Below are 25,832 nucleotides of genomic sequence, written 5' to 3' on the forward strand. Positions count from 1 at the left end.
TTCACTAGGACTCAAGGATCATATATGCTTTCTTGGAATAACTTTGTAAGGAAAGAATAACATGGACAACCTTAGTTGCTAGGAGTAGATTCATTATGAAATAGCGTATCGTTTATGTTCGTTTCACTTTAGATAATGCCAAAAGAATGAAGGAAGAGTCTTAACATACCTTGTATATACTGCCCCAATCTCAAGCTATGCAATTTTCACGACTCCTTAGTCTACAATAAGAGAAACGGTACTATAGTTACCATTCAAGCGTCATAACTATTATGTATCGACCACAACCTATTTTACGATGAAACGGACAGCACCTCCCCTATATATATGACTTCACACAATTCCAAACAATCACCAAACAGCCCAAACAACATCAATAATAATCATATTGAGCATCCCAAAACAGTCCACCAACCGATAACATTACTACCAAGCCTTTCGATATATATTTCACAAGTTCTAGCTTCAATGACTTAGCCGTAACTTGGATAATCTCAAATACATATAGATTAAGAGGTTCCTTACCTTTATACAGAAAGAACAACTCCAATTTGACCTTAATTCTCCACGAAATATCCCTCCAATTCTGCCACAACAACAAGGAAGCGAAACTAGCAATCAATTAGTGTTTTGTTTTGGCACTAGAATCACTTTAGAAGGCTTGAAATCACCTAGGGTTGATATTAAGAACTTGAGGGAGTATTTACAGAACATAAACCCTTTAAAACAACCTCCCACACGAGCTGGAACAACACAAAAATGAGCAACAACAAGAAGAACAAGAGACTTACTAGCGCCACGGGATTCCCGACACTTGATTTGTGTTGTTTGCCCTTTGTTTGGGTCTTGAATCTTGAGAGAAACTTGAGAGGGTGTTCCTAGGGTTCTAAGGTCTGAAAATAGTGAAAATAAATGACAAAATAGGCGTCCAAATCATTTATAAAGTGAAGAAGGTCGACCACCGCCTAAGTGGGTCCCATTGGGAGCTGCTTGCACGGTCTCGCGAAAATGCGAATATCTCTCTACTCCGATGTCGTATTGACGAATGGTTTAATGCGTTGGAAACTAGACTCGTAGATCTTCAATTTGATATGTAGATCATCCATTTATGACAAGTATATTGGGAGAAAAGTGCATCTACATTTGACCTAAATTTCAGCACATTATAAATGCAACTTGTGATGATCTTTGCTAACTTTTGTTCCATAACTCGTTTGACTTAAAAACATAACACACGACTATCATACGACTACAATAACTTATAACTTAACATCCTCATCATGTTAATCACCCTTGTCTCTCCCCAAAAGAATATGTTATTACATTCCAAACTTGTCGATTTTTGACGAAACTTATTTTCTTCAATTCGTTTAGCGACTAAGCTTTCCAACCCTTTTGGTACTTGTTATTCATGATCTTAAATATTTGTAACCTCCAAGGTAACATGATTAACTTACTTTATTTGCTTCCAAATATAATCTCATTTTCGAGCTTACATCAATGACTTACAACGTACTCTCACGTATGAAAACTTGGGGTGTAACACATAAACTCTCCCAAAATCTGAAATATCGTAAGTCACAAACTACAGAAAGAAAATAGTATTTCTATACTCCAGAGTCTAACAAAAGGAAATACAAGAAGTGTTTGACATGGGGAAGAGTAGATAGGGACTCCGAGGTCTGCGGACGCGGCATATATACCTTGTAGTCTCTACAGCTATCTCGCCTCACTGATAATGCGGCTGATAAGCGGTACCTGGATCTGCATAAGAAAAACATGTGCAAGGAAGGGCATGAGTACACCACAATGGTACCTAGTAAGTGCCAAGCCTAACCTCGGTCGAGTAGTGACGAGATCAGGTCCGGGTCCTACTGGTATAAGTAAAACAAAATAAGACAGAATGAAACATCGCAGTAAAAATAAATACTGAAATCTAACAGGAATGGAATCATATAAAGACAACAGCTCCGAACACAGAGATAACAATAGGGGATCTCCCGAGTTACCGTCTCGTATTCCCAAATGTAAATGTGCCGGGGGGGATCTCCTAGAATACCATTCCATAGTCCCAAAGTAAATATGCAATACAGGGGATCTCCCGGAATCCCGTTCCGTAGTCTCAAAGTAAATATGCAGCTCAACCAACAGAAATAACAGTCAAAACAAGAAAACCTACAGTTGAAACTAAGTTCAAGTCAAGGAAAGGAGGAATTTCACTAAACATGCTGCACAGAGTTCAGATAGGCAGTTAAGACACGTAGGCATGCTATTCTAAACTAGACAAGATAGTAACATATGCTAGTGTAGCTCAAATAAGGAGAGCCAGGTTATTACTTAGTGAAAAATGGAGTTTTACAACAAATAGCCCGTGTACGTACTCGTCACCTCACGTACACAGCGCTCACATATCAAAACAGTACCAAATCCTAAGAGGAGTTCCCCCACACAAGGTTAGGCAAGCCACTTACCTCGAACCAAACTCAATCAATCAGTCACAATGCTTTTCCCACAAATATCCGCTCCGAGTGGCCCAAATCTAGCCAAAATCAATTACATAACATAAATATAACTACAAGACACTAATCTAGCTAATGAAATCAAAGCTAATGTAATAAATTGGAAATAATCGCCCAAAAGCCTCCCCGGGCCCCGTCTCGGAATCGGGTAAAAGTCACCAAATATGAACACCCATTCACTCACGAGTCTAACCATACCAAATTTACTCAAATGCAATACCAAAATCTCGATCAAAATCCCAAAATTCGGCCTAAGAACTTTCTCAAATTTTCCCCAATTCTCCAACTCAAATCCTTAATTAAATGATGAAAACAATAATGGATTAATGGAATAAAACCAAAAACGAGTTAGGAATTATTACCCAATAACTTCCTCTGAAAATCCTTCAAATTATCGCCTAAATCCGAGATCTCAAAGTCAAATGGTGAAGAATGACAAAAACCCTCGAAATCCTCTCTTTTCTGCCCAGCGAACTCCTTCTGCGAGCCTTCAGCCGCACCTGCGGTACCGCACATGCGGTAAAAGCATTGCAGGTGCGAAAGTCACTTATGAAGGCTAGGTCAGCATCTGCGGCAATGGGGCCACACCTGCGTGAGCGCGCCTGCGGATACCTGTGCGGTCCTTCGCCGCATCTGCGATTCCTTAGGCGCATCTGCGGGCATCGCAGATACAGTAAATTCCCTCGCACCTGCGATCCCTGGTCAACCCTCCAAACTCCGCATCTGCGCCCTACACTCCGCACGTGCGATCCTGCACCTGCGGTCTCCCCACCGCAGGTGCGAAAACACCAGAAGTCTAATCATTTCAGCGACAATACAACTTCATTTTTTTTGATCCGCCAAGTGCCCGAAACTCACCCTAGGCCCCCGGGACCTTAACCAAACATACCAACCAATCCTAAAATACCATACGAACTTAGTCGATCCCTCAAATCACATCAAACAACACTAAAATCACAAATCACCCCCCAACTTAAACTTAAAGAACTTGAAACTTCAAAATTGTACAACCGATGCCGAAACCTATCAAACCACGAATGACCTCAAATTTTGCACACAAGTCATATTCAACATTGCGGACCTACTCCATCTTCCAGAATCGGATTCCGACCCCGATCAGAAATTCCACTATCGGTTCAAATCTCCAAAAATTTGACTTTTGCCATTTCAAGCTTAAATGAGCTACGGACCTCCAAACACAATCCGGACACGCCCCTAAGCCCAAAATCACCCAACAGAGCTAAAGGAATCGACGGAACTCCATTCCGGAGTCGTCTTCACACAGTTCCGACTACAATCCAAATCCTAAGGCTTAAGCTTCCATTTAGGAACTAAGTGTCCCAAAACACTCAAAAAATCAAAACGAAACCTCCCGACAAGTCACGGTAGCAGAAAAAGATACGGGGGAAGCATTTAATAAGGGATCGGGGCTATAACTCTCAAAATAACTGGCCGGGTCGTTATAGGTGCCATGGTGTATGTTGTTCGCTGATGATATAGTTCTGATTGATGAGACGCGAGGCAGGGTTAATGAGAGACTGGAGGTTTGGAGCCAGGCCATGGAGTCAAAAGGTTTCAAGTTGAGTAGACGGAGTATCTGGAGTGTAAGTTCAGCAACGTGACGGGTGAAACGGACATGGTAGTGAGGCTCGACTCACAGGTCATCCCCAAGAGAGAAAGTTTCAAGTACCTAGGGTCAATCATCCAGGGAGATGGGGAGATCGACGAGGATTAACGCATCGTACTGGGGTGGGGTGGATGAAATGGCGCTTAGCGTCTGGAGTTTTTTGTGACAAGAAGGTGCCACCGAAACTCAAAGTAAGTTTTACAGAGCGGTGGTTAGACCGGATATGTTGTATGAGGTTGAGTGTTGGCCAGTGAAGAACTCACATATCCAGAAGATGAAAGTAGCCGAAATGAGGATGTTGAGATGGATGTGCGTGCATACTAAACTTGATAAGATAAGGAATGAAGATATGCGGGAGAGGGTGAGCGTTGCTCCCATGGACGACAAGATGCGGGAAGCGAGGCTTAGGTGGTTTGAGCACGTGCAAAGGGGAACCATTGATGCCCTGTTTAGGAGGTGTGAGCGGTTGGCTTTGGCAGGTACAAGAAGAGGTAGAGGGCGGCCTAAGAAGTATTGGGGCGAGGTGATCAGGCAGGACATGGCGCGACTTCAGATTTTCGAGGACATGGCTCTTGGTAGGAATGTATGGAGGTCGAGCATTAGGGTTGTAGGTTAGGGGGTAGTCGAGAGTTTTTCCTCTTTGTATCGGGTAGCATGATAGAGTTTTGTCTAGGTCTGTTAGCGGTCTATGTTGTGTTCACATTATTTTGTTGTGTTTGCATAGTTTTCTGTTATTGCCCTTTCACTTATTTGTTGTCTCTTACGGTGATGTTATTATCTTTCTGGCTTCTTTTCTTGTTACAAGCCTTTTCTTTTGTTTCTTTTATGATATTATTGTCTCTTCTGTTTGAGCCGAGGATCTCCCGGAAACAGGCTCTCTACCCTTCCGGAGTAGGGGTAAGGTCTGCGTACACTCTACTCTCTCCAGACACCACTAGTGGAATTTTTACTAGGTATGTTGTTGTTGTTGTTGCAAAATTGTTTATATATATATATATATATAGCACAAATCTTCTCTTAATCTCCATATCATCTAAAGAGTGAGGTTTTGAGTGCTTAGAAGACTAACCGGAGAAGACTCGTCGGAGTAGAAAGTCGATTTCGATGACGACTTCGCAAGAATGGCCGGGGTATGTCCGATCTTTATTTCCGTTGCGCTCTGCTCTAACAATAAATTCTACCAAACTTAAGTGAAATTAGAAAAAATATCAAGAAAAAGCATGGAAATTAGCACATCATCAACTAAGCTAACCGCTCGAAGTAGCCCAATACAGGTAACAATAAAAAAAAATATTTGAGAGAAATAAAAAAGAGAAATATTGATAAAGAAATTACGAAAATGTTATCCTAAATAATAGAACTATACATGATTAGAGAGAAAAGTATGAATTTATATGAATTATTTCCCTCCACATAATCCGCCACTATTTATCCAAATACGTAACTGTTTATTTTTTAAATTAGCTTCAGCACTTAAAATTGCTTTTCAGCAATTAATGCTTATCAGCTACTCTAAATCAGCTAAGCCAAACGAGCTTTAAGTATGCATCTTTTGAAGTGTATTATCGTATAAAAGAAAATTTCCACTTTTTTTTTCAATCTGTTTATCTTTTTGCAACTGATAAATAGCGGAAGGGAAAGTTCACCTTTTCAAAAACAAATTTCACTTTTGACTTTTATGAGGGAAAAGCATAGTCCACTGACGTGACAAATCACGAGGTGTTTTTTAAGAAAGGACGACTATTATTGCTCTTTTGTTGTTCAAATATTAGCTGTTTTCCTAGATATTATTTTACAGATTTGTGTTCTTTTTTTCCTTGGATATGAAACACATTTACTTGTATCGTTACGAATTACGTGGTTTGTCTAGTTGTCAAAGACATGTCATTATTTTGCTTCATATGCCATCTATTTAAGTTAAAGTTGCACGGGGCGCCATATTTGGGCGTACCCTTTTAACCTGTAGCCGCTTTGTCTTTTTGTTTGCACCCGTACCCACTTTTTAAAAACTTCAGCTTCCCTTTCTCCTCCCCTTCTCCTCCTCTTCTTCTTCTTCAATACCACAGTTCTTGCTCTTCACTGTAGTTAGTGTTTGAGATAAGCCTTTACAAATAGAATATAAGATTGGAACTTGCTAGTTTCATGCTTTGCGGTAACTGAAGAAGATAGATTTTCTGGATTTAGCTTTGCACGATATGTAATCGTCAGATTTTCATTGACCATTCTAACAGATTTTAACGGGAAATAATATGTAGCTACTTAAACATGATATTTCAAGACTATCCGCCAAAAATTGCTAGATATTTCCATGTAATTCCTTTGATGAATGTACAAGAAACAGTACAAGAAACAAAGACAAAAACTTCAGCTCTAGAGCTGAAGTTTCCTAGTTACAACATAGAAACTTCAGCTCTAGAGCTGAAGTTTTTATTTTATAACTGGAAAACTTAAGCTCTAGAGCTTAAGTTTTTATTTTATAACTGGAAAACTTAAGCTGGAAAATTGCTTAAGTTTTTATTTTATAACTGGAAAACTTAAGCTCTAGAGCTTAAGTTTTCCGGTTACAAAGACAAAAACTTCAGCTGAAGTTTTCCAGTACAAAAGAAAAACTTCAGAGCCCCGTGGGCTGAAGTTATGTGAAAAAGCGGGTACGCTTGCAATTTTTTTTGCAAAGCGAACACAAGTTAAAATGTGGCACAAAAAACAAGTATAGATGCAAATGCCCCTCTATTTAATAGGTTACTAGACGCTTAAATTGGTCTATTTTTATCTTAAAGTAATGGGTCTTTTGGTTGGAGGAATTAAGAAAACACAATTTCAGCATCAAATTTCGTATAAAATATGGTTGGGGATATTAGGAAAATAAATTCTCCGTACTATTTTGGTCATATATGCAAAATTAATTTTTGCGTAATTAATATAGTACTACTCCATTTGATTGGCGGTAATAAATAATACCCATGTTAAATTGTGAGAAGTATATTTTATGCAAGACAAAATATGAGATAAAAATATATATACTACAACAATAAAAGTATTTAAAGACTAAAATATCATTAAAGTAAATAACTTTTACATAATGTACTGCACATATATAATTATTATATTCTAATTTTTTTGTTATTATTCACCACGTATATATCTGTGCATTATAATCCTCATATAGCTACTCCTCTATATGAACCAAATATGCCTACAATAACAACATACCCAATATAATCCCACAAGTGGAGTCTGAACAAGGGCAACTCAACAAAGTTAGTGGTCTAAAGCCAAACTATATTATGAGGCCTCTTAAACTTATTCCACAAAATTCATACAATATTGAGATACAAAAGAGCTTCCATTCTAATCAATGGATCAATCAAACTGAGTAAGTAGCTAAATCAAAGAAACTGAGTTGAAATTGAAAAGTGAAATCTCAAAAACATAAAAGAAAGGAGGAAAAATTAGAAATGAAGAGGAACATAAATATAGTATAACTAACAAGACGAAACTTTACCATGTTTACTCACTCATCTATCATTCTTAACCAAAAAAAATAAAAAAATAAAAAGATTTGGCCTCTAAAAAATAATTGCATAATATTTGTAATATATAATAATATAGTATAATATTTTGGGGCCCTCTAGAATTTGGGGCCAAAGGCAATGGCTTGAGCAGCCTTACCCTCCAGCCGACCTTGGGTATGGGAAATGTGTGTACGCAAACTCTATCCCTATCTTAAGGGTAGAGCGACTATTTCCGATAAATCAAACAACCTGAATGTCTTAATGACATAACTATGAGAAATAATTCTTTGCCATGATCTTATCATCAATTAACTATTTGCCATTTGAAGTATATAAAATAAGTATGTATACTAGAAATACTTCAATACAGTACATATTTGATAATAACTTAATGATGACCAAAAATAAAAGGGAACATTTGTTTATAGGAACTGTGGACTGTGGAGGCAAGCATGCCATATTTTTGTTAAAGTGAAATATTACTCCCACTATTCAGTTTATGTGAATCTATTTTTTTTGATCTATTTCAAAAAGAATAATTCATTTCTAATTTGGTAACAATTTAGCTTAAAGTTACAATTCTATCCTTAATGAGAAACTTTTATACCACACAAATACTCTGGATCCCTTTTTGACTTGTTTTGGGCCACAAATTTTAAAAGTATTTTTTTTTTTTTAAACTCCGTGTCAATTCAAACCGGTTCACATAAATTGGAACGGACGGAGTAATAAAGCTAAAGCTAATCAATCCTAAATATGACTACTGACCGAGAATCTAGCAACCCAAGACAGACCAAAATATCAGACACAAAATCCAACAGCTAAGCAGCACCATATAAGGTTGAAACTAAGTTCAGCTATTAACAGTCTTCTGCTCTGACTATTAATCCATCAACTAGTAAAATCCCATTTTTTAATTTTTCAGTATCTTTTGGTTGCTTGTTCTTTGTACTCTGAACTGCTACCTACTAGTAAAGCCAAAGAAGCTAAAAAAGCAAGTCAACTATCTATGGCTGTTTCTTCACAAAAAAGGTACAAAAAAGACTTCATTTCATAAGTACCATAGAAAATCAAGAAAGCAATAAAACCCCATTTTGCCCTCATGACCTTTTATTTCTAACTTTCTTGTCATAATTTCTTTTCATATAGCCAAGTGGGGTGAAACAATTACAGCTCAGTTCAGTTGAAAGTTTCATTTTTTTATCTCCAAATTTGTTGTTGTCATATTTTGATGTAGAGAAAGAGGAAGATTCTTGGTTTCACATTAGATCTGGCTTCACGGGCTTTGTGGGGTTTGTATTGAAGTAGCAAACTGGAGTTATCTGTGTGCATATAATGATGAAAACTTGAGTTTTTGCGATTTGTCTTGTAGCTAGTGGAGCTAAAAATTGCATCTTTTTGGTGTTCTTGCTCTCATGGGGATTTGTCTGAGCTACCAAATCAAGACTGAGACCACATTTTATACTGCTTCTTCTGGTACAATTTCACTATCTTTTTGTATATAATTTTTACTTGAAAGTTCTTTGCTTTCTTGGCTTCATTTTAAGTACTCTTTTGGCATTGGCAAGTTGTTTCTGATCTCCATTTTACTCTCTTTTATTGTTGATAATTTGTAAAGCTCTAGTACTGTTACCAATTTATCCTACAGATGCAAAGAGTTTGATATCAACGAGTGATTTGGTGAGTTAAAGTCTTTGCTTGTTTCAAAAATCAAAGAATTTTAGAAAGGAAATAGGAAAGAAAGTCTAGGAGAAAGAAAAATGCCCTAGAGCTGCAGAGGATACTTGGTAAAAAGGGCAGCCTGGTGCACTAAGCTCCCGCTATGTGTGGGTTCGGAGAAGGGCCGGACCACAAGTGTCTATTGTACGCAGCCTTACCCTGCATTTTTGCAAGAAGCTGTGTCCTGGAGAGGATACTTGGTACCAAACAATAAAAGGGGTGAGGGGTGGGGAAGATGAAGAAGAGAAGGAGAAGAAATAGAGACCAAATACATCCAGAAGCAAAACTTGTTTCTGGTTATTGTCTTGTTTTATGGGTAATTAATGTATTGTCTGTGTATCATTTATTTGCAAATTGCCAAGAAGGTTACATTTGATTGTGCTTCAAAGAGCAGTAGTACTATCTTGAAAAGGTTTCCTTTTTATGTATGGGAATTTTCTTGGGTTGTGAAGATTATTGTAATTGGTTTCTATGGATGTGTATCTTCATTTCATTTTCTTCTGTCTATTGATGTAATATAAATGTCTTCTTTTAGGGTTGGATTCAAGAAATGCCAGTGGAAATGGTACTGAGACTAGTAATTCGAACAGCAAAAGGTCATCAGCTTCCATACCACCAACTCCTCGTAGCGAGGGTGAGATCTTGCAATCCTCCAACTTGAGGAGCTACACTTTCAGTGAACTCCGAGCAGCTACTAGAAACTTCCGTCCTGATAGTGTTGTAGGAGAAGGAGGTTTTGGTTCAGTTTTCAAAGGGTGGGTCGATGAGCATACTCTTGCAGCATCAAAGCCTGGCACTGGGATTGTGATAGCCGTGAAAAAGTTAAACCAAGAAGGGTGGCAGGGCCACAGGGAATGGCTGGTGAGTCGATTCTTCTATTTCGAGTTGCAGCATATGGAATAAATGTTTTCAAAAAAAGCATTTTGTATATCTTGTGTAAACATGACACTGTGATATTATTATCACGTAGCCCTATCTTGCAAGGTTTATTGTTTAAAGATATTTCTTTCTGGACTTCGAAAGGTAACCCCATATACAGATTAGGGAAACAAAGAATCTGATCAATAAATCGTGATGAATAGGCGACTTCATTTGCATCTAGTCGGTAGTTCCAGTTTATCATTTGCTACAAATGACTGCAGTTATAAAAGCAAGGCACCTTATGTTCTTGACCTTACAAATTTGCAGGCTGAGATAAATTATCTAGGGCAACTACATCATCCGAATCTTGTTAAATTGATCGGTTATTGCTTAGAGGAGGATCACAGGCTCTTGGTCTATGAGTTCATGCCTAAGGGTAGCATGGAGAATCATCTATTTAGGAGTGAGTTCTGCACCTGTTTTATATACTTCTACCTGTGTAATTATTTAACGTTCATCTGAACAAGCTTGTTGAATCCTAGATCATATGAGGATTTTTATTTGACTCAGGAGGTTCATACTACGAACCACTTTCTTGGAGCCTTCGTATGAAAGTCGCGCTTGGTGCTGCAAGGGGCCTTGCATTTCTTCATAATGCTGAAACAAAAGTTATCTATAGAGACTTCAAGACTTCTAATATTCTGCTGGACTCGGTATGTATAAATATCATTTCAAAGAGTCACTTTACACTGTCCGTCCTCTTAAAGCAAGGGTGGTGTCCAAGCCTTTTCCATGTTTTTAGATACTTGTTTGTTGCACTCAATTTTACGTTTTACATCGACAGGACTACAATGCCAAGCTTTCTGATTTTGGGTTGGCCAGAGATGGTCCGACTGGTGATCAGAGCCACGTGTCTACTAGGGTTATGGGAACTTATGGATATGCTGCTCCAGAGTATCTATCCACAGGTTTGTCTCCATGCTTTCCAATTTCATTTCAGGTTTACCATCTTATGTTACTGTTAGTTTCTTTTACGCAGCTCAGTTTACTGTCGATAAACTTCATGTGTACATTCTCATCTACTCATGTCATCCTATTTTTTTTATCCGTGATTCAGAGTTCATCTGAATTGATGAGACTATTAGAGTGGATGAACATTTTATTTAAAATTAAAAATTATTTAAATTGAATGAACTACCCTTATATTTTGTTTCACCTCATAATTGTGTATAACAATATTCATGCTTTGAAAAGTAAAAATCTAATTTGTTTCCCATTTTCATGAATATGAATTTTTGTAATGATAACCAATATCTAAGTTTCATGCTTCTCTTTGTTTGGAAGGCCATCTTACTGCCAAGAGCGATGTATACAGCTTTGGGGTAGTTCTGTTAGAAATTCTATCTGGTAAGAAAGCAATAGACAAGAATCGACCCACAGGGGAACATAATCTTGTTGAGTGGGCAAAACCTTATTTGACCAACAAACGTAGAGTTTTCCGTGTTCTAGACAGCCGTCTTGAAGGACAATATTTACTCAATCGTGCCATAAAGGTTGCTAACCTAGCTGTTCAATGCCTATCGATGGACCCCAAGTCGAGGCCAACAATGGATGAAGTGGTAACAGCTCTAGAACAGCTTCAGGAGTCCAATAATGTAGCGAAAAATGATAAAAAAGGCCGACAGGTAAATCAGCAGAGCCAATCAAGTTTTGCACTCAAGAAATCCTGCAGAAGCGGGGCAGAAGAGACCCCGGGAAAGGCAAAGTATCCAAGACCTACACCTTCACTTCTTTCCACATAAAAGGAGGAAAGGAAGTTCTTGGTATGCTAATTACTAGCATTCTTTAGTTCAAGAACTTCTGGCATATAACTAGGAAAATGTCTTCCACTAATATGTACAGCTTGTCTTTACTATTTTTTTGGATGATGGTTGAACTATAGATTTACGAGGAGCTAGCTGTAGGAGGAATTGCAAGCAGAGTGTTTGTTTTTCCTTGGAAGCACAATATTTGCTGTAAATTCCCGGATTCGGTTACTCTTATTTGTTTAGTGTATGTTAATCAGCAGGGAACCTTGATTCTAGGTATTTAGTTTATTCGAAGCTTAGCTACAATGTTAGTAAAAAGGGCCACCGGTGCAAGAAGCATCCCGCATTTACGCAGGATCCGGGAAGGGCTGCACCCCAGTGGGTGTGATGTGGGCAGCCTACCTTGATGCTAGCATTCATAGCTTAGCTGATTCCACGGCTCTAACCTGTGACCTATAGTTCATATGGAGACAATTTTAGCTACAGTGTTAATATCTTGTTTAAAATCTTGTTATTTAATTCCTCTTGTATTTTGTATCATGGTCCTTGAAATGGAGATGGAGTGTTATAGACTTATAGTAAACGGTATAACAGAAAAATATTAAATCAATACTAAAAAATTCCAATTGAACTTGGCACTCTTTGAATGGAAGAATTGTTGGTACTTAAAATGATTAAGGGCCGCCCGATCCCGCTATGCACGGGGTCCGGGGAAGAGCCGGACCACAAGCTAAGGGTACTAAAAATGATTAGTATTTACAAATGTACCAAACATATGACATAATGCAGAAGGAATATGAGCTTGCAAAATACTAAAAGGGACAATTTGTGATATTCATATTCATAGACAATATATAATTCCATTACATAGAAGTTATTAGTAGTAATTGCAAATATAATAGAGCTGCGGGCTACAATTTTGTCCTAATTTTGATCCTTCTGCAGCCGCATCAGCCTCTATATATCCCATTTCACCTTTTGGCTGGCTTTAACTTTCTTTTACCAGCCACTTATACATCATCACTAAAATGTAAAACGAAACTGTTTTCCTCTATACCTAAAATTTCTCCCGTTAAAAAAGAGAAAAATTGGAGGTGGGGAAAATGGTATACTTAGTATATGAAACTAAAGAAAAGTAAATTTTTTTTATTATTTTTTGTTTTTTTTTTTGTAATGATAGTATTCGGATTAATATTTTATTTTAAGTTAGACTCGGAAATTTTTGGCCTCATAAGTCTGACCGAACTGCCAATTAGATGGTGCCACGTTGTATGTGGTAACATAGCGATGGTCACTGGCTTTGACTTTAAAGGAGAGAGCCTGTCCAACAAGTTGAGCATTGGATTGCCAGTTTTGGCCCCAATTACGACTCATAGCCATCCATTTTGTGTTTGTACCTTTTACGAAAACTTTCTGAATGTCACCTGCACCTGCCACGTTGGTCACTATTACCATGTTGAAGTAATTAAAACCATTGATTGTGAATCTGATTCCTCCTGATTTTTTGCATGGGACCCTGTTATTTGACCAAATAATTAGGGAAGTTCACTACTAAAAAGCAGAAATTAGCGACGGACAAATTCTGTAGTCAAATAGAGAAATTCATTGCTAAATAGGATTAGCAGTGAATTAGTGGTAAATTATCAAAAAATTCTATTAATTATGATTAATTTAGTGACAAATTAACAATAAAATTCGTAGCTAATTCCAATTTCTTTTGCAGTGATGGTTAATAGAAAACTTTAACTACAAAATGCCCAACTTTAAGGCAACATTGAGAGAAAAATACTTCATATGTTTTAATCTATGTGAACCTATTTCCTTTTTAGTAGTGAAGGCATATAAATTACCTTTATCGTGATTTATAGCCACACAAAATATGTGTGCCTCATTTTACGTCACAAGTTCAAAAGTTTTTTTTTTTTAAACTCCGTACCCCGTCAAATAAATTCATATAAATTAAAACAGAGATTATATGTTGGAGCTCAAGAATGCATCATATCATATTAAGTTCTCATAGTTAAATGGTGAAGTGAGATAAATACGTATATTATAATTAGCTACAACTAATTGAATAACTTTATACAAGAAAAGCGCATCAGATTAATCGTACCAAAACCGCGTCTATTAATTGGACAAATTTAATTACCTGCAAGATGTAGATGTAGCATGCATGTGGAAGCGACCAAACTATAACGAGGTGTGAATTTAAAATGTTTAAATAGTACTACTATACTATTTAAAATGTTTAAATAGTACTACTATACTGTTATTCTATTTAGTCTTTTATGGTGATAAATGCCAATTAATACTTATATAAATGTTATAATTTTAATATAAAAATAATGAGCAAGTCTAAGTCTACAGCAGTTGCTCTAAGACAAATCAACCCTCAACTCTTAAGTCTTACTTAAGCCAACCCATACGTAAGAGAACTTGATGCTAAAGTAGTCATTTCCTCTAAAATGAAAAGCTACTACCCGTAAGAGGAAAAACTAGCAGCGTAGTTAGTTAACGACAAGAAAACCTTTAGCAGATTATATTACATAGACGAAAATTTCTTGAAAATAGGAGAATATATCCCGATGATAAAACGTACTACTATTTTCTTATTAAACAGAATAACATCTTTCTAAATTTAAAAATAATTTAACTTGAACTTTATTTCGTATGCTTAATAGCATGTGTGTAGCCACACAGACATGTTTAAAATAATAATAAGTTTTAAAAATTTGAAAACCAAACAATTATTATAACGTATTTAGGACGTAAGTTTAACAGTGCAACGTACCGACGGTATGTCACGGGGACGATGCCAGCACGGTACTGAGCGAATTTGAGGAACATAGGCTCGGCAAGGTCGAAATGTGACCGAGGTGGGTTGCACCACCCTCCATTATCATTTGGCAAAGCATAGTTTGGTGGACAAAAGTTTGTACCCGTTACAAATATGGACGGGTTCTCAGGGGTGCACCATTTCGGATCGGTGCACCTTATCTCAAAGCAAGCACCGCAGCTCAGCCCATTGTTGAAAAGTGCAGTGCTTAGTGCTGCATTGTTCACTCCGTATCCTGCGCTGTACAAATTCCCGTACCCACACGCACCACCTGTTCCGCAAAGAAAAAGGTATTTTTACATAAATAGCCAGTCATATTTATAGTAATATTTACTTTGAAAATTTAATCCAAATAGCGGCACACCTAATCTCTTAAAGTAAAAATAACCAGTGGTTGTATAATATGTGTACGATTGTGTATAATCAATGCATAATCTATATGTACCGACTAGAAAAAGTAAACAGTGAATCTGACCAGCTATTTGTATAACAATCCCATTTGCTTTTTCTAGCTGATGTATATGGATATACATATTATACCTGAATTTTTTTATGTATTATAAGCCGATGTATATGGATTATACACTGATTTTACATAGTTATACACATCTTATACTTGAATTGTTTATATATTATACATCCATCGACTATTTTAAGTTTAAACGGTTGGATTGACGGCTATTTAGGTTAATTTTTCAAGAAAAAGCAGTACAAGTATGAGCTTTTTATGCACAACGTGTAAATCAAATTACCGAAAAAAATAATTATAGATACGTACCCATGGTGCCAGAGGCATCCTCGCCACCGTAGAAGGTGGCGTGGGCGCTCTCCCAGGGTCCACCGGTGTAAACACCGGGGACCTTTGCGTTAGCGGCCGTCAAAAAAGAGAGAAGACTAGCAATGCAAAGCGTCCAAATTATAGCCATTTTTTCTCACTGTCACTGCTCTAGACTGAAGTGTTATATCTGTGTGAACAGAGAGAGAAGAAAAAAAAGAGAGAGGGATTTGAGAAGGAAATGGAGAAATGTGATTAGGGTTTTAGGCGCCAATGGAGAGTAGGGAAGAAGTTGGGAGGTACTTATTGAGAGAGGGTCTCAAGGAAGTAGACACAAGTGCATGGCTTATAATTAATGCGTTAATTTTTGTAATTAAAGTAAGTATAATTAAAAATCTTTTTTATGTCAGAAACGTAGAGTAGCAATATTTATCATGACTTACTCCATAAGCATAAAGGGCGGGGTATGACCGTATGAGGAGGAAGTTAAGAAGGAAAATACTGCTATGTTCTACAAGTATACATGTGAGTTGAACGTGGGGGCGAAGATACCAAAGCTTATGGCACATGGCAATATTGGTTATGATTTAAGCTTAGGTTTATGGCAAAGTCCAAAAATTAGACGAATTTTAGAACATCGTGATTCTATATTTCTATGGTAGCAAAGGTTTCTTTAGATATATAGTAATACTAGTATTTATAAACGTGCGTTGCACGTTAATGATGGCACATGATAGTTTCAATATTTATTTTTTATGAAGGAACAATAAAATTTAATTAATGAGAGAAATTTTATATATAATACTACAACAATCATCTAAATGCTGAAAAATATTATTACATTAGCATAATACGTGAATTCAAAATGAAAGGATATCATTAGAACTTACATAAATGATCAATTTTAGTTACATTATGTAGATTATGTATTGTGGTTTAAAGATATATAATGTGATGATATCTTACCGAACACTTCTTTATAGACGGTGTTTTTTTGTATATATTTTCTTCTAATGCTTTGGTTACTCCGCCATAACCAGAATTCTTGTTGTCGATATTGATATCTTTTTTGAAAGTGCAACATAAGTTATTAGTGTAGAAAATATATTGCGGTAAATATAGATCAATATTTAGGATGTTTGTCCTTGTGCTTTATTTATTATAACTACAAAATATAAACATACTAAAAATTATTTTCACACAAGTTTAAAAGGATATTCTTTAGTTTTGGAAGACAAAAGTTGAATTCGGGGACAAACACATAAGTAGAAGCACATTGACCAGTATCATACGTTCTGCATGTAAGACGTTATTGTCAAAACTTCTATATACCATATGTGTACATTACATAAGCTATTCAGTGGCTCTAAGTTTTTAGTAGCATGACGGGTATATTTTTCTTCAAAATCAATCTATATGCAATGGAAGATCAATTTTAACTTAGCTTATTATATATATGGTGACACCAACATATGTAAGAAATAATGAACATGACAACAAACATGTACGGTAGAGGCCATCTGGTATTAAAGAATTTAAGTATTCTTCTTGGTAGTTATTGTTGGTACCATTTTCTGCTGAGTCAGAACTGGAAAATATTTTATTTTTACCATAAAACTTATCAATCAACCTTTTATTTAGTTGATTAACATATTTATTTCTGCTAGCTAAGATAACTCTTTAATTTCTATCATGTAATTTGCACAAATTGCGTTTTAATCTAATGATGAAAATACTTTCCTTATTAAATGCACTATTATTACTATTTAGGTTGATAACCAGGTGTTCTAGAAGAACTAAATCGTCTTTTATCGGATGCTCTTCTTCGTTTCCGACACGAAGCAAGAAGTCACTAAATGTTGGATCTGTTCTTACTTTTATATTTCTTGTCATTTGAATGTTTTTCATTTGAGGTCATAAGTATAATTTTGGCAAGCTAGCTTTCACAGTTTCTGGGTTGGTCAAGTTTGGAACTACTAATCGTACTTGACAGAAATCACCTCCTAAACTATTACTTTTCCACCAAACGGTTCATCGATATCCAATATATCTCTAAAACTCTGGGCGCGATTGTTTGGCGCTTAGCCAAAAGCTTCATCTCATATTATCACTTTTGCTTTCCTTAAAAATTTAGCATTATTGCTCTGATTTCATATATTTGTGATGGTTATTTCAGTTATTTGAAGAGGTATATCAAATCTGAAGTGAGTTGTACGACCTCATAATAAAATCGTTGTTGGTACACCACTTGTTCTTATTGCTAACAATATCATACATCTTGATCTGACATTTCCAAGTAATGCATGATATAGGAATATTATTTCGATTCCACTGGAGGCATCTACAAAGGATAATCTCGTTATACCAGAGTTAATTTTTTATAATATAATCTTGAAAACTTATTCTTGTTAAGGATTTATCTTTGATTGTGCTTCCTCAAACACTTGTATGGCCTTCTTAATATTATACTAATCTCTTACTTTGTGATCTATTTTTTTTAATCTTTAAAACTCTTTTTATGGAATAAATTTATGTATCCTAATTTTTTTTAACTTGAAAATTAATTTTACTCATATGATGATTTAAAGAATAGTTTAATTGGATTCTCTTGCTAAATAATTAATTGAAAGATTTGATTGTTTGGTTTTAACATAAAATATAATTTATTTATGTTGATTTAGATTCTTAATATTAGTTTAACATAAAATATAATTTGTTTCTATTGATTTAGATTCTTAATATTAGTTCATCTCATGTTTAAATATTTAATCATGATTAAAATTTTATCCACCATAAATTTTATTTAAAGAGTAAAAAGATCGATTACATTCCACTTTTAGATCTTTATGTTTGCAAAATTATTAGTGGTATTGGCTCTTACCGATCTTTTTCTTTCTTTTCTCACACATTTATATTCTTAAAGATTTTCTTAGTTGTTCTTTAATAATTGAGTATATTTTTCTATATTACATGGAAAATTAATAATAATAAAAAATATTATTTGAGTAGGAAAGCAGTTCAAATATAATATAATAATATATTATCGTGGAGATTTTTTTCTCTAAATTTCAATGTTTTATGCAGTCCGTTATACATTAATTTTATATTTTTTAGTATTGAATATTATAGAGTGGTACTGTATTATCAATATGGAGGATTCTTATGAAATCGATTTTATTAAACCTTCATATATATTTTTAACAAGAATTCAATAGACAAGATTGTAATAATTTAAAAATCTTAAATATTAAAAAAAAAATTAATATAGAAGTTATTATAGTCCAAAAAAAAGTTATTACAACTATGTCCTTTCCCGATGAGTTCTTCTATTTAATATTTTAGGGCTATTTTGGTCTGTTAATATTATATTCGGCTTTTATAATAATATAAGCTCTCCTGTTTCTAAATGGATTTGGACAATATAACACATTTTTAAATTAAATTAGTAATAGTAATTTTTTAAGAAGTATATCCTAAAAGTAATAGGATTACAAGACTAATATCTATGCCCGAAAATAATTTTACTAATAGGATTCCTAAAGGTAATCATGTAGGATTGCTAACGTGTAGTATTATGTCCTAAAACTAATAGGATTACAAGGCTAATGTCTAGAATTCCCGATTATGTCCTTTTATTGTGAGTTTTTATGCTTAATAGGTAAAGGTTATTTTTGTAATCCAATATTTTGTTCATGCTTTTATAATAATATAGATAGATATGTTAAGCTCTAGTGGTGAGCACCCTCCACTTCCAACCAAGAGGTTGTGAGTTCGTGTCACCCCAAGAGCAAGGTGGGGAATTCTTGGAGGGAGGGATGCCGAGGGTCTATTGGAAACAACCTCTCTACCCCAGGGTATGGGTAAGGTCTGCATACACACTACCCTCCCCAGACCCCACTAGTAGGATTATACCGGGTTGTTGTTGTTGTTATAGTAGTATATAGGAGTGGCAAACGGGCGGGTTGGGTAGGATATGGTTCGTGCCGAAAACGGGTAATGAAAAAACGGACAAATTATCCGATCCGACCCGTATTTAATACGGATAAAAAACGGGTTAACAGGCGGATAATATGGGTAACCATATTATCCATGACTTCTTGCATATGATCACTTTTGGGAGAATTCTTAGTCTCCCTAACTGTCACGACCCAGATTTTCCCACCCTCGGGGGTCGTGATGGCGCCTACTCGTAGAAGCTAGACAAGCCACGAAATGTAGAAATCTTAGTTCATTCATTTTAATCCTCTTTAACAACTTAAAATATACAGGATAATTGCGGAAGATGAAATCAAGCGGAAGGCTTAGTTACATTAATTACTAATATCAGTACAGAAATGCCAATATAGGCCTCTACCCAGAAACCGGTGTCACAATAACCACGGACTGTCTATGAGTGCTACATACAATGTCTGAAAAAGGAAATACAGTCTGTCTCGGAAACAAGTGAAAACAGAACATAATCATAGATAGAAGAGAGCGTCGGGCCTGCGGATGCCTGCAGGACTACCTCGGGCTCTCTGACTGGACTGAAGGCTGGCTCCCCGAGTTCTACTGCCCAAATGCTGCTCCGGTATCTGCACATAGTGCAGAGTGTAGTATCAGCACAACCGACCCCATGTGCTGGTAAGTGCCTGGCCTAACCCCGGCGAGGTAGTGACGAGGCTAGGACCAGACTCCAGATAAACCTGTGCAATTATATAATATACAACGGAAAATAAACAGAAATAAACAATTTAAATGGGAGGGGGTACATGCTACGGGGGATAATGTCAAATCCAGCAGGAACTTAAGAGAAATACGAGAGAACAACTCAGAATCTACAACAAAACAATAATAGTACTGTTGCGGCGCGCAACCCGATCCCTTAACATTTACCACTGTTGCGACGTGCAACCCGATCCAATATAATATTTACCACTGTTGCGGCGTGCAGCCCGATCCAATATAATATTATTGCGGCGTGCAACCCGATCCAATATAATATACTATTGTTACGGCGTGCAACCCGATCCATATTTAGTATTGTTGCGGCGTGCAACCCGATCCATATTTATAATATTGTTGCGGCGTGCAACCCAATCCATATATATAATATTATTGCGGCGTGCAACCCGATCCATATATATACATATATATACATATATATATATATATATATATATATATTAATATATATATGCCTTTAGCAACAACCATACCAAGTGTCCCGGCAAGGGATCAACAATAAAAGTAAATACGTCCCGGCAAGGGAGAATCAGCTATATCAGTTATAACCAATCTTAACTCAACCTCTATTCATCCCAGCTAATACCAATATCCAAATCATAAGTAATTTCCACGAGAACAAATTTAATCCTTGCTCAATATCGAGAATCATCAATTAGAGCATTCGTAGTATCATATAAGAACACAACAATATCAATTTAAGACTCACGGTCATGCTCGACATCAACGTATAGATACTCGTCACCATGCCTATACGTCGTACTCAACAAGAAGCAAATAGCAAATAGGACTCAACTCCTAATCTCTCAAGCTAAGGTTAGACCGAACACTTACCTCGAACTTCCACGGCCAACTCAATCCTCAAACACCGCCTTTCCTTTCGAATTCGGCTCCAAATCAATTGTATCTATACATAATCGACTTAATAACATCAATAAACGCCCAACAATCCAATTCCAATGCTCAATTATAACTTTCCAATCATTCTTTCCAAAAACTCAAAAATTGACCCCGGGCCCGCTTGGTCAAAACACGAGGTTCGGACCAAAACCCATCACCCATTCACCCACGAGCCCGAATATATAATTTGTTTTGAAATCCGACCCCAAAACGAGGTCAAATTACCAATTAATCAAAAAGCCCTAACTCTACCCAATTCCCCAATTTTCTACCATTAAAACCCTAGGATTATTGATAAAAGTTGATGCAAAACATTAGATAGTTGGGAAGAAATCAGTTAATGAATACTTACTTGTGATTTGGGAAGAAAATCTCTTGAGAAAATCGCCCTAGTTCTTCAATTTTTGTGAAAGTTTTAAAGAAAATTTGCTGAAGTTATGTTTTAAAAGACTCACTGCTCGACTTCCGCATCTGCGACTCGTGGGTCGCATCTGCGCAACTGCACGTGCGAAAAGATAACCGCTTCTGCGGAAATGACTTGGCCCACTGGGGCCGCATCTGCGAGGGGGAAATCCGCTCCTGCGGAACCGCTTCTGCGGAATTTTGCCCGCATCTGCGAAGGCTGGACCGCACCTGCGATTCACTTCTCGCACCTGCGAGTCCGCATCTGCGGCCCAAGAACCGCTGGTGCGGTTACACCAGAACTGGTGCAACAGCAGTATTTTTCCTAAGTTTAAATACCCCGGATCCTACCCGAAACTCACCCGAGCCCTCGAGGCTCCAAACCAAACATGCGTACTAACCCAAAAACATCATATGAACTCATCCGTGCGAGCAAATCGCCAAAACCACCTCTCAAACAACGAATTAAACCTCAAAATCAATGAAATATTTCAAAACTTCTTAAACATCAACTTTTGCATTTAAGGCTCGAATCACGTCAAACGGATTCCGTTTCTTACAAAACTTCACAGAATTATCTTAAATCATATATAAGACCTGTACCGGGTGCCGGAACCAAAATATGAGCCCGATACCAACATGTTCTAATCAAATTTCATTTCCAAATCCTTTAAACAATTTCAAAAAACAATCTTCTTTAAAAAATTCATTTCTCGGGCTTGGGACCTCGGAATTCGATTCCGGGCATATGCCCAAGTCCCATATTTTCCTACGGACCTTTCGGGACCGTCACATCACGGGTCCGGGTCCGTTTACCCAAAACGTTGACCAAAGTCAAATTTATCATTTTTCACAGATTTTCTCATTTAAGCTTTTCGGCTACACGCCCGGACTGCGCACGCAAATCGAGTTAAAAATAAAAGAGGATTTTAAGGCCTCGGAACACAAAATTCAATTTAAAAGCAAGTGATGACCCAAAAGGTCATCACATTCTCCACCTCTAAAACAACCGTTCGTCCTCGCACGGACAGAAGAAGGAAGTACCTGACTCGGGGAAAAGATGGGGATAACGGCTCCGCATATCGGACTCGGACTCCCAGGTCGAGGCCTCAGGAGGCTGACCTCTCCACTAAGCACAAACAGAAGGAAAACTCTTCGACCTCAACTGATGAACCTGCCGGTCTAGAATGGCTACCGGTTCCTCCTCATAAGACAAGTCCTTGTCCAACTGGACAGTGCTAAAATCTAACACGTGGGATGGATCGCCGTGATACTTCCGAAGCATGGACACATGAAACACTAGATGCACGACCGATAAGCTCGGCGGCAATGCAAGTCTATAAGCCACCTCTCCCACTCGATCAAGAATCTCAAACGGACCAATGAACCTAGGGCTAAGCTTGCCCTTCTTCCCAAATCTCATCACGCCCTTCATAGGCGACACTCGAAGCAATACCCGCTCACCAACCATGAAAGTCAAATCTCGAACCTTGCGGTCGGCATAACTCTTTTACCTGGACCGAGCTGTACGAAGCCTATCCTGAATGATCCTGACTTGTCCAAGGCATCCTGAACCAAATCCGTACCCAACAACTGAGCCTCTCTCGGCTCGAACCATCCAACCGGAGACCGACACTGCCTATTATATAATAGGCGACCGACTCTCGCTGAACTGCTCTCCAGAAACGCGAGGTAAACTGCGTACCTCGGTCCGAAATGATAGACACAGGCACACCATGGAGGCGAACAATCTCCCGGATATAGATCTCAGCTAACCTCTCAGAAGAATAGGAGACTGCCACGGGAATGAAATGCGCTGACTTGGTCAGCCTATCAACAATGACCCATACTGCGTCAAACTTCTTCCGAGTCTGCGGGAGCCCAACAACGAAATCCATAGTGATCCGCTCCCACTTCCACTCGGGAAGCTCAATCCTCTGAAATGAACCACCGGGCCTCTGATGCTCGTACTTAACCTGCTGACAATTCAAACACCGAGCCACATATGCAACAATATCTTTCTTCGTTCTCCGCCACCAATAATGCTGCCGCAAATCCTGATACATCTTCGCGGCGCCCGGATGAATAGAGTACCTGGAGCTATGGGCCTCCTCTAAAATCAACTCCCGAAGCCCATCCACATTAGGCACACAAACTCGAACCTGCAATCTCAAAACTCCATCATCATCTAAGGTAATCTGTTTGGAACCTCCGTGCTGCACCGTGTCTGTAAGGACACACAAATGGGGGTCATCATACTGCTGATCACAGATACGCTCCAATAATGAAGAACGTGCGACTGTGCAAGCTAATACACGACTGGGCTCAGAAACCTCCAGCCTCACGAACTGATTGGCCAAGGCCTGAACATCCAAAGCAAGAGGTCTCTCACTAACCGGAATATAAGCAAGACTGCCCATGCTGGCTGACTTCCTACTCAAAGCATCGGCCACCACATTGGCCTTTCCCGAATGATATAAGATGGTGATATCATAGTCCTTCAACAACTCCAACCACCTCCTCTGCCTCAAAGTCAACTCCTTTTGCTTGAACAAATACTAAAGACTCTTGTGATCCGTGAACACCTCACATGCCACGCCATACAGATAATGCCTCCAAATCCTCAATGCGTGAACAATGGCTGCCAACTCCAAATCATGAACCGGATAGTTCTTCTCATGAATCTTCAACTGCCGCGAAGCATAGGCAATGACCTTGCCATCCTACATCAACACTGCACCAAGTCCAATACGAGAAGCATCACAATAAACTGTATAAGGCCCTGAACGTGTGGGCAAAACCAACACCGGTGTCGTAGTCAGAGCTATCTTGAGCTTCTCAAATCTCGCCTCACACTCATCCGACCATCTGAACTGGGCACCCTTCTGGGTCAACCTGGTCATCGGGGCTGCAATAGATGAAAACCCCTCCACGAACCGATGATAGTAGCCTGCCAATCCCAAGAAACTCCGAATCTCTGTAGCTGATGCTGGTCTAGGCCAGTTCTTGACTGCCTCAATCTTTTTCGGATCAACCTGTATACCCGCTGCTGATACAACATAACCAAGGAATGCAACCGAACTCAACCAGAACTCACACTTCGAAAACTTGGCGTACAACTAACTATCCCTCAAGGTCTAAAGAACCACTCTAAGATGCTACTTGTGCTCCTCCCAGCTGCGGGAATATATCAAAATATCATCAATGAAGACTATCACGAACGAAACCAAGTAAGGCCTGAACACTCGGTTCATCAAATCCATAAAAGCTGCTGGGGCATTTGTCAACCCGAATGACATCACCAAGAACTCATAATGCCCGTACCGAGTGCGGAAAGCTGTCTTAGGGACATCGGATGCCCTAATCCTCAACTGATGGTAGCCAGATCTCAAGTCAATCTTTGAAAATACCTTGGCACCCTGAAGCTGATCGAATAAATCATCAATCCTCGGCAGCGGATACTTATTCTTGATTGTAACCTTGTTCAATTGCCGGTAATCAATACACATTCTCATTGACCCATCCTTCTTCTTAACAAACAATACGGGCGCACCCCAAGGCAAAACACTGGGTCTAATTAAACCCTTCTCAAGCAAGTCTTGCAACTGCTCTTTCAACTCTTTCAACTCAGGCGGGGCCATACGATACGGCGGAATAGAAATGGGCTGAGTGTCCGGAGCCAAATCAACGCAAAAGTCAATATCCCTGTCGGGTGGCATACCCGGCATGTCTGAAGGAAATACCTCAGGAAACTCCCGAACAACGGGCACAGAATCAATAGAAGGGACCTCAGCACTGGAATCGCGAATATAAGCCAAATAGGCCAAACACCCCTTCTTGACCATACGCCGAGCCTTCACATAAGAGATAACACTACGGGTAGAATGACCAGGAGTCCCTCTCCACTCTAAACGAGGCAAATCCGGTAAAGCTAAGGTCACAATCTTGGCATGGCAGTCCAAGATAGCGTGGTAAGGTGATAACCAATCCATCCCCAATATAACATCGAAATCAACCATGTCCAGAAGCAACAAATCTACACGAGTCTCAAGACCCCCAATCACCACAATACAAGAACGATGGACTCGATCTACCATAATAGAATCACCCACCGGTGTAGACACATAAACAGGAGCACTCAAGGAATT

At 38.0% G+C, this 25,832-nt stretch overlaps 2 protein-coding genes across 3 annotated transcripts; one reads left to right on the forward strand and one right to left on the reverse strand.

Moving 5' to 3' along the window:
• LOC109228968 (probable serine/threonine-protein kinase NAK) lies at window positions 8,506-12,334 on the forward strand. Of its 2 annotated transcripts, XM_019394248.1 has the most exons (7): window positions 8,506-8,690; window positions 9,031-9,134; window positions 9,913-10,238; window positions 10,566-10,701; window positions 10,809-10,951; window positions 11,083-11,206; window positions 11,583-12,334. In XM_019394248.1, exons 2-7 carry the CDS (start codon window positions 9,074-9,076, stop codon window positions 12,038-12,040), a joined length of 1,248 nt encoding a protein of 415 aa, XP_019249793.1. In that variant the 5' UTR covers window positions 8,506-8,690; window positions 9,031-9,073; the 3' UTR covers window positions 12,041-12,334. The 2 variants fall into 2 exon arrangements, with proteins under 2 accessions (XP_019249793.1, XP_019249792.1); XM_019394247.1 differs by lacking the exon at window positions 8,506-8,690 and having other exon boundaries at window positions 8,697-9,134.
• Window positions 12,857-15,977, reverse strand: LOC109228969 (expansin-A3-like). The gene is made up of 3 exons (XM_019394249.1): window positions 15,661-15,977; window positions 14,838-15,153; window positions 12,857-13,562 (listed from the first exon to the last, which is right to left on the reverse strand). The coding sequence occupies exons 1-3, from the start codon at window positions 15,806-15,808 to the stop codon at window positions 13,253-13,255; spliced, it is 774 nt and encodes a 257-aa protein (XP_019249794.1). The 5' UTR covers window positions 15,809-15,977; the 3' UTR covers window positions 12,857-13,252.

This window comes from Nicotiana attenuata, chromosome 7 (genome assembly GCF_001879085.1).
Source record: "Nicotiana attenuata strain UT chromosome 7, NIATTr2, whole genome shotgun sequence".
NCBI lineage: Eukaryota > Viridiplantae > Streptophyta > Magnoliopsida > Solanales > Solanaceae > Nicotiana > Nicotiana attenuata.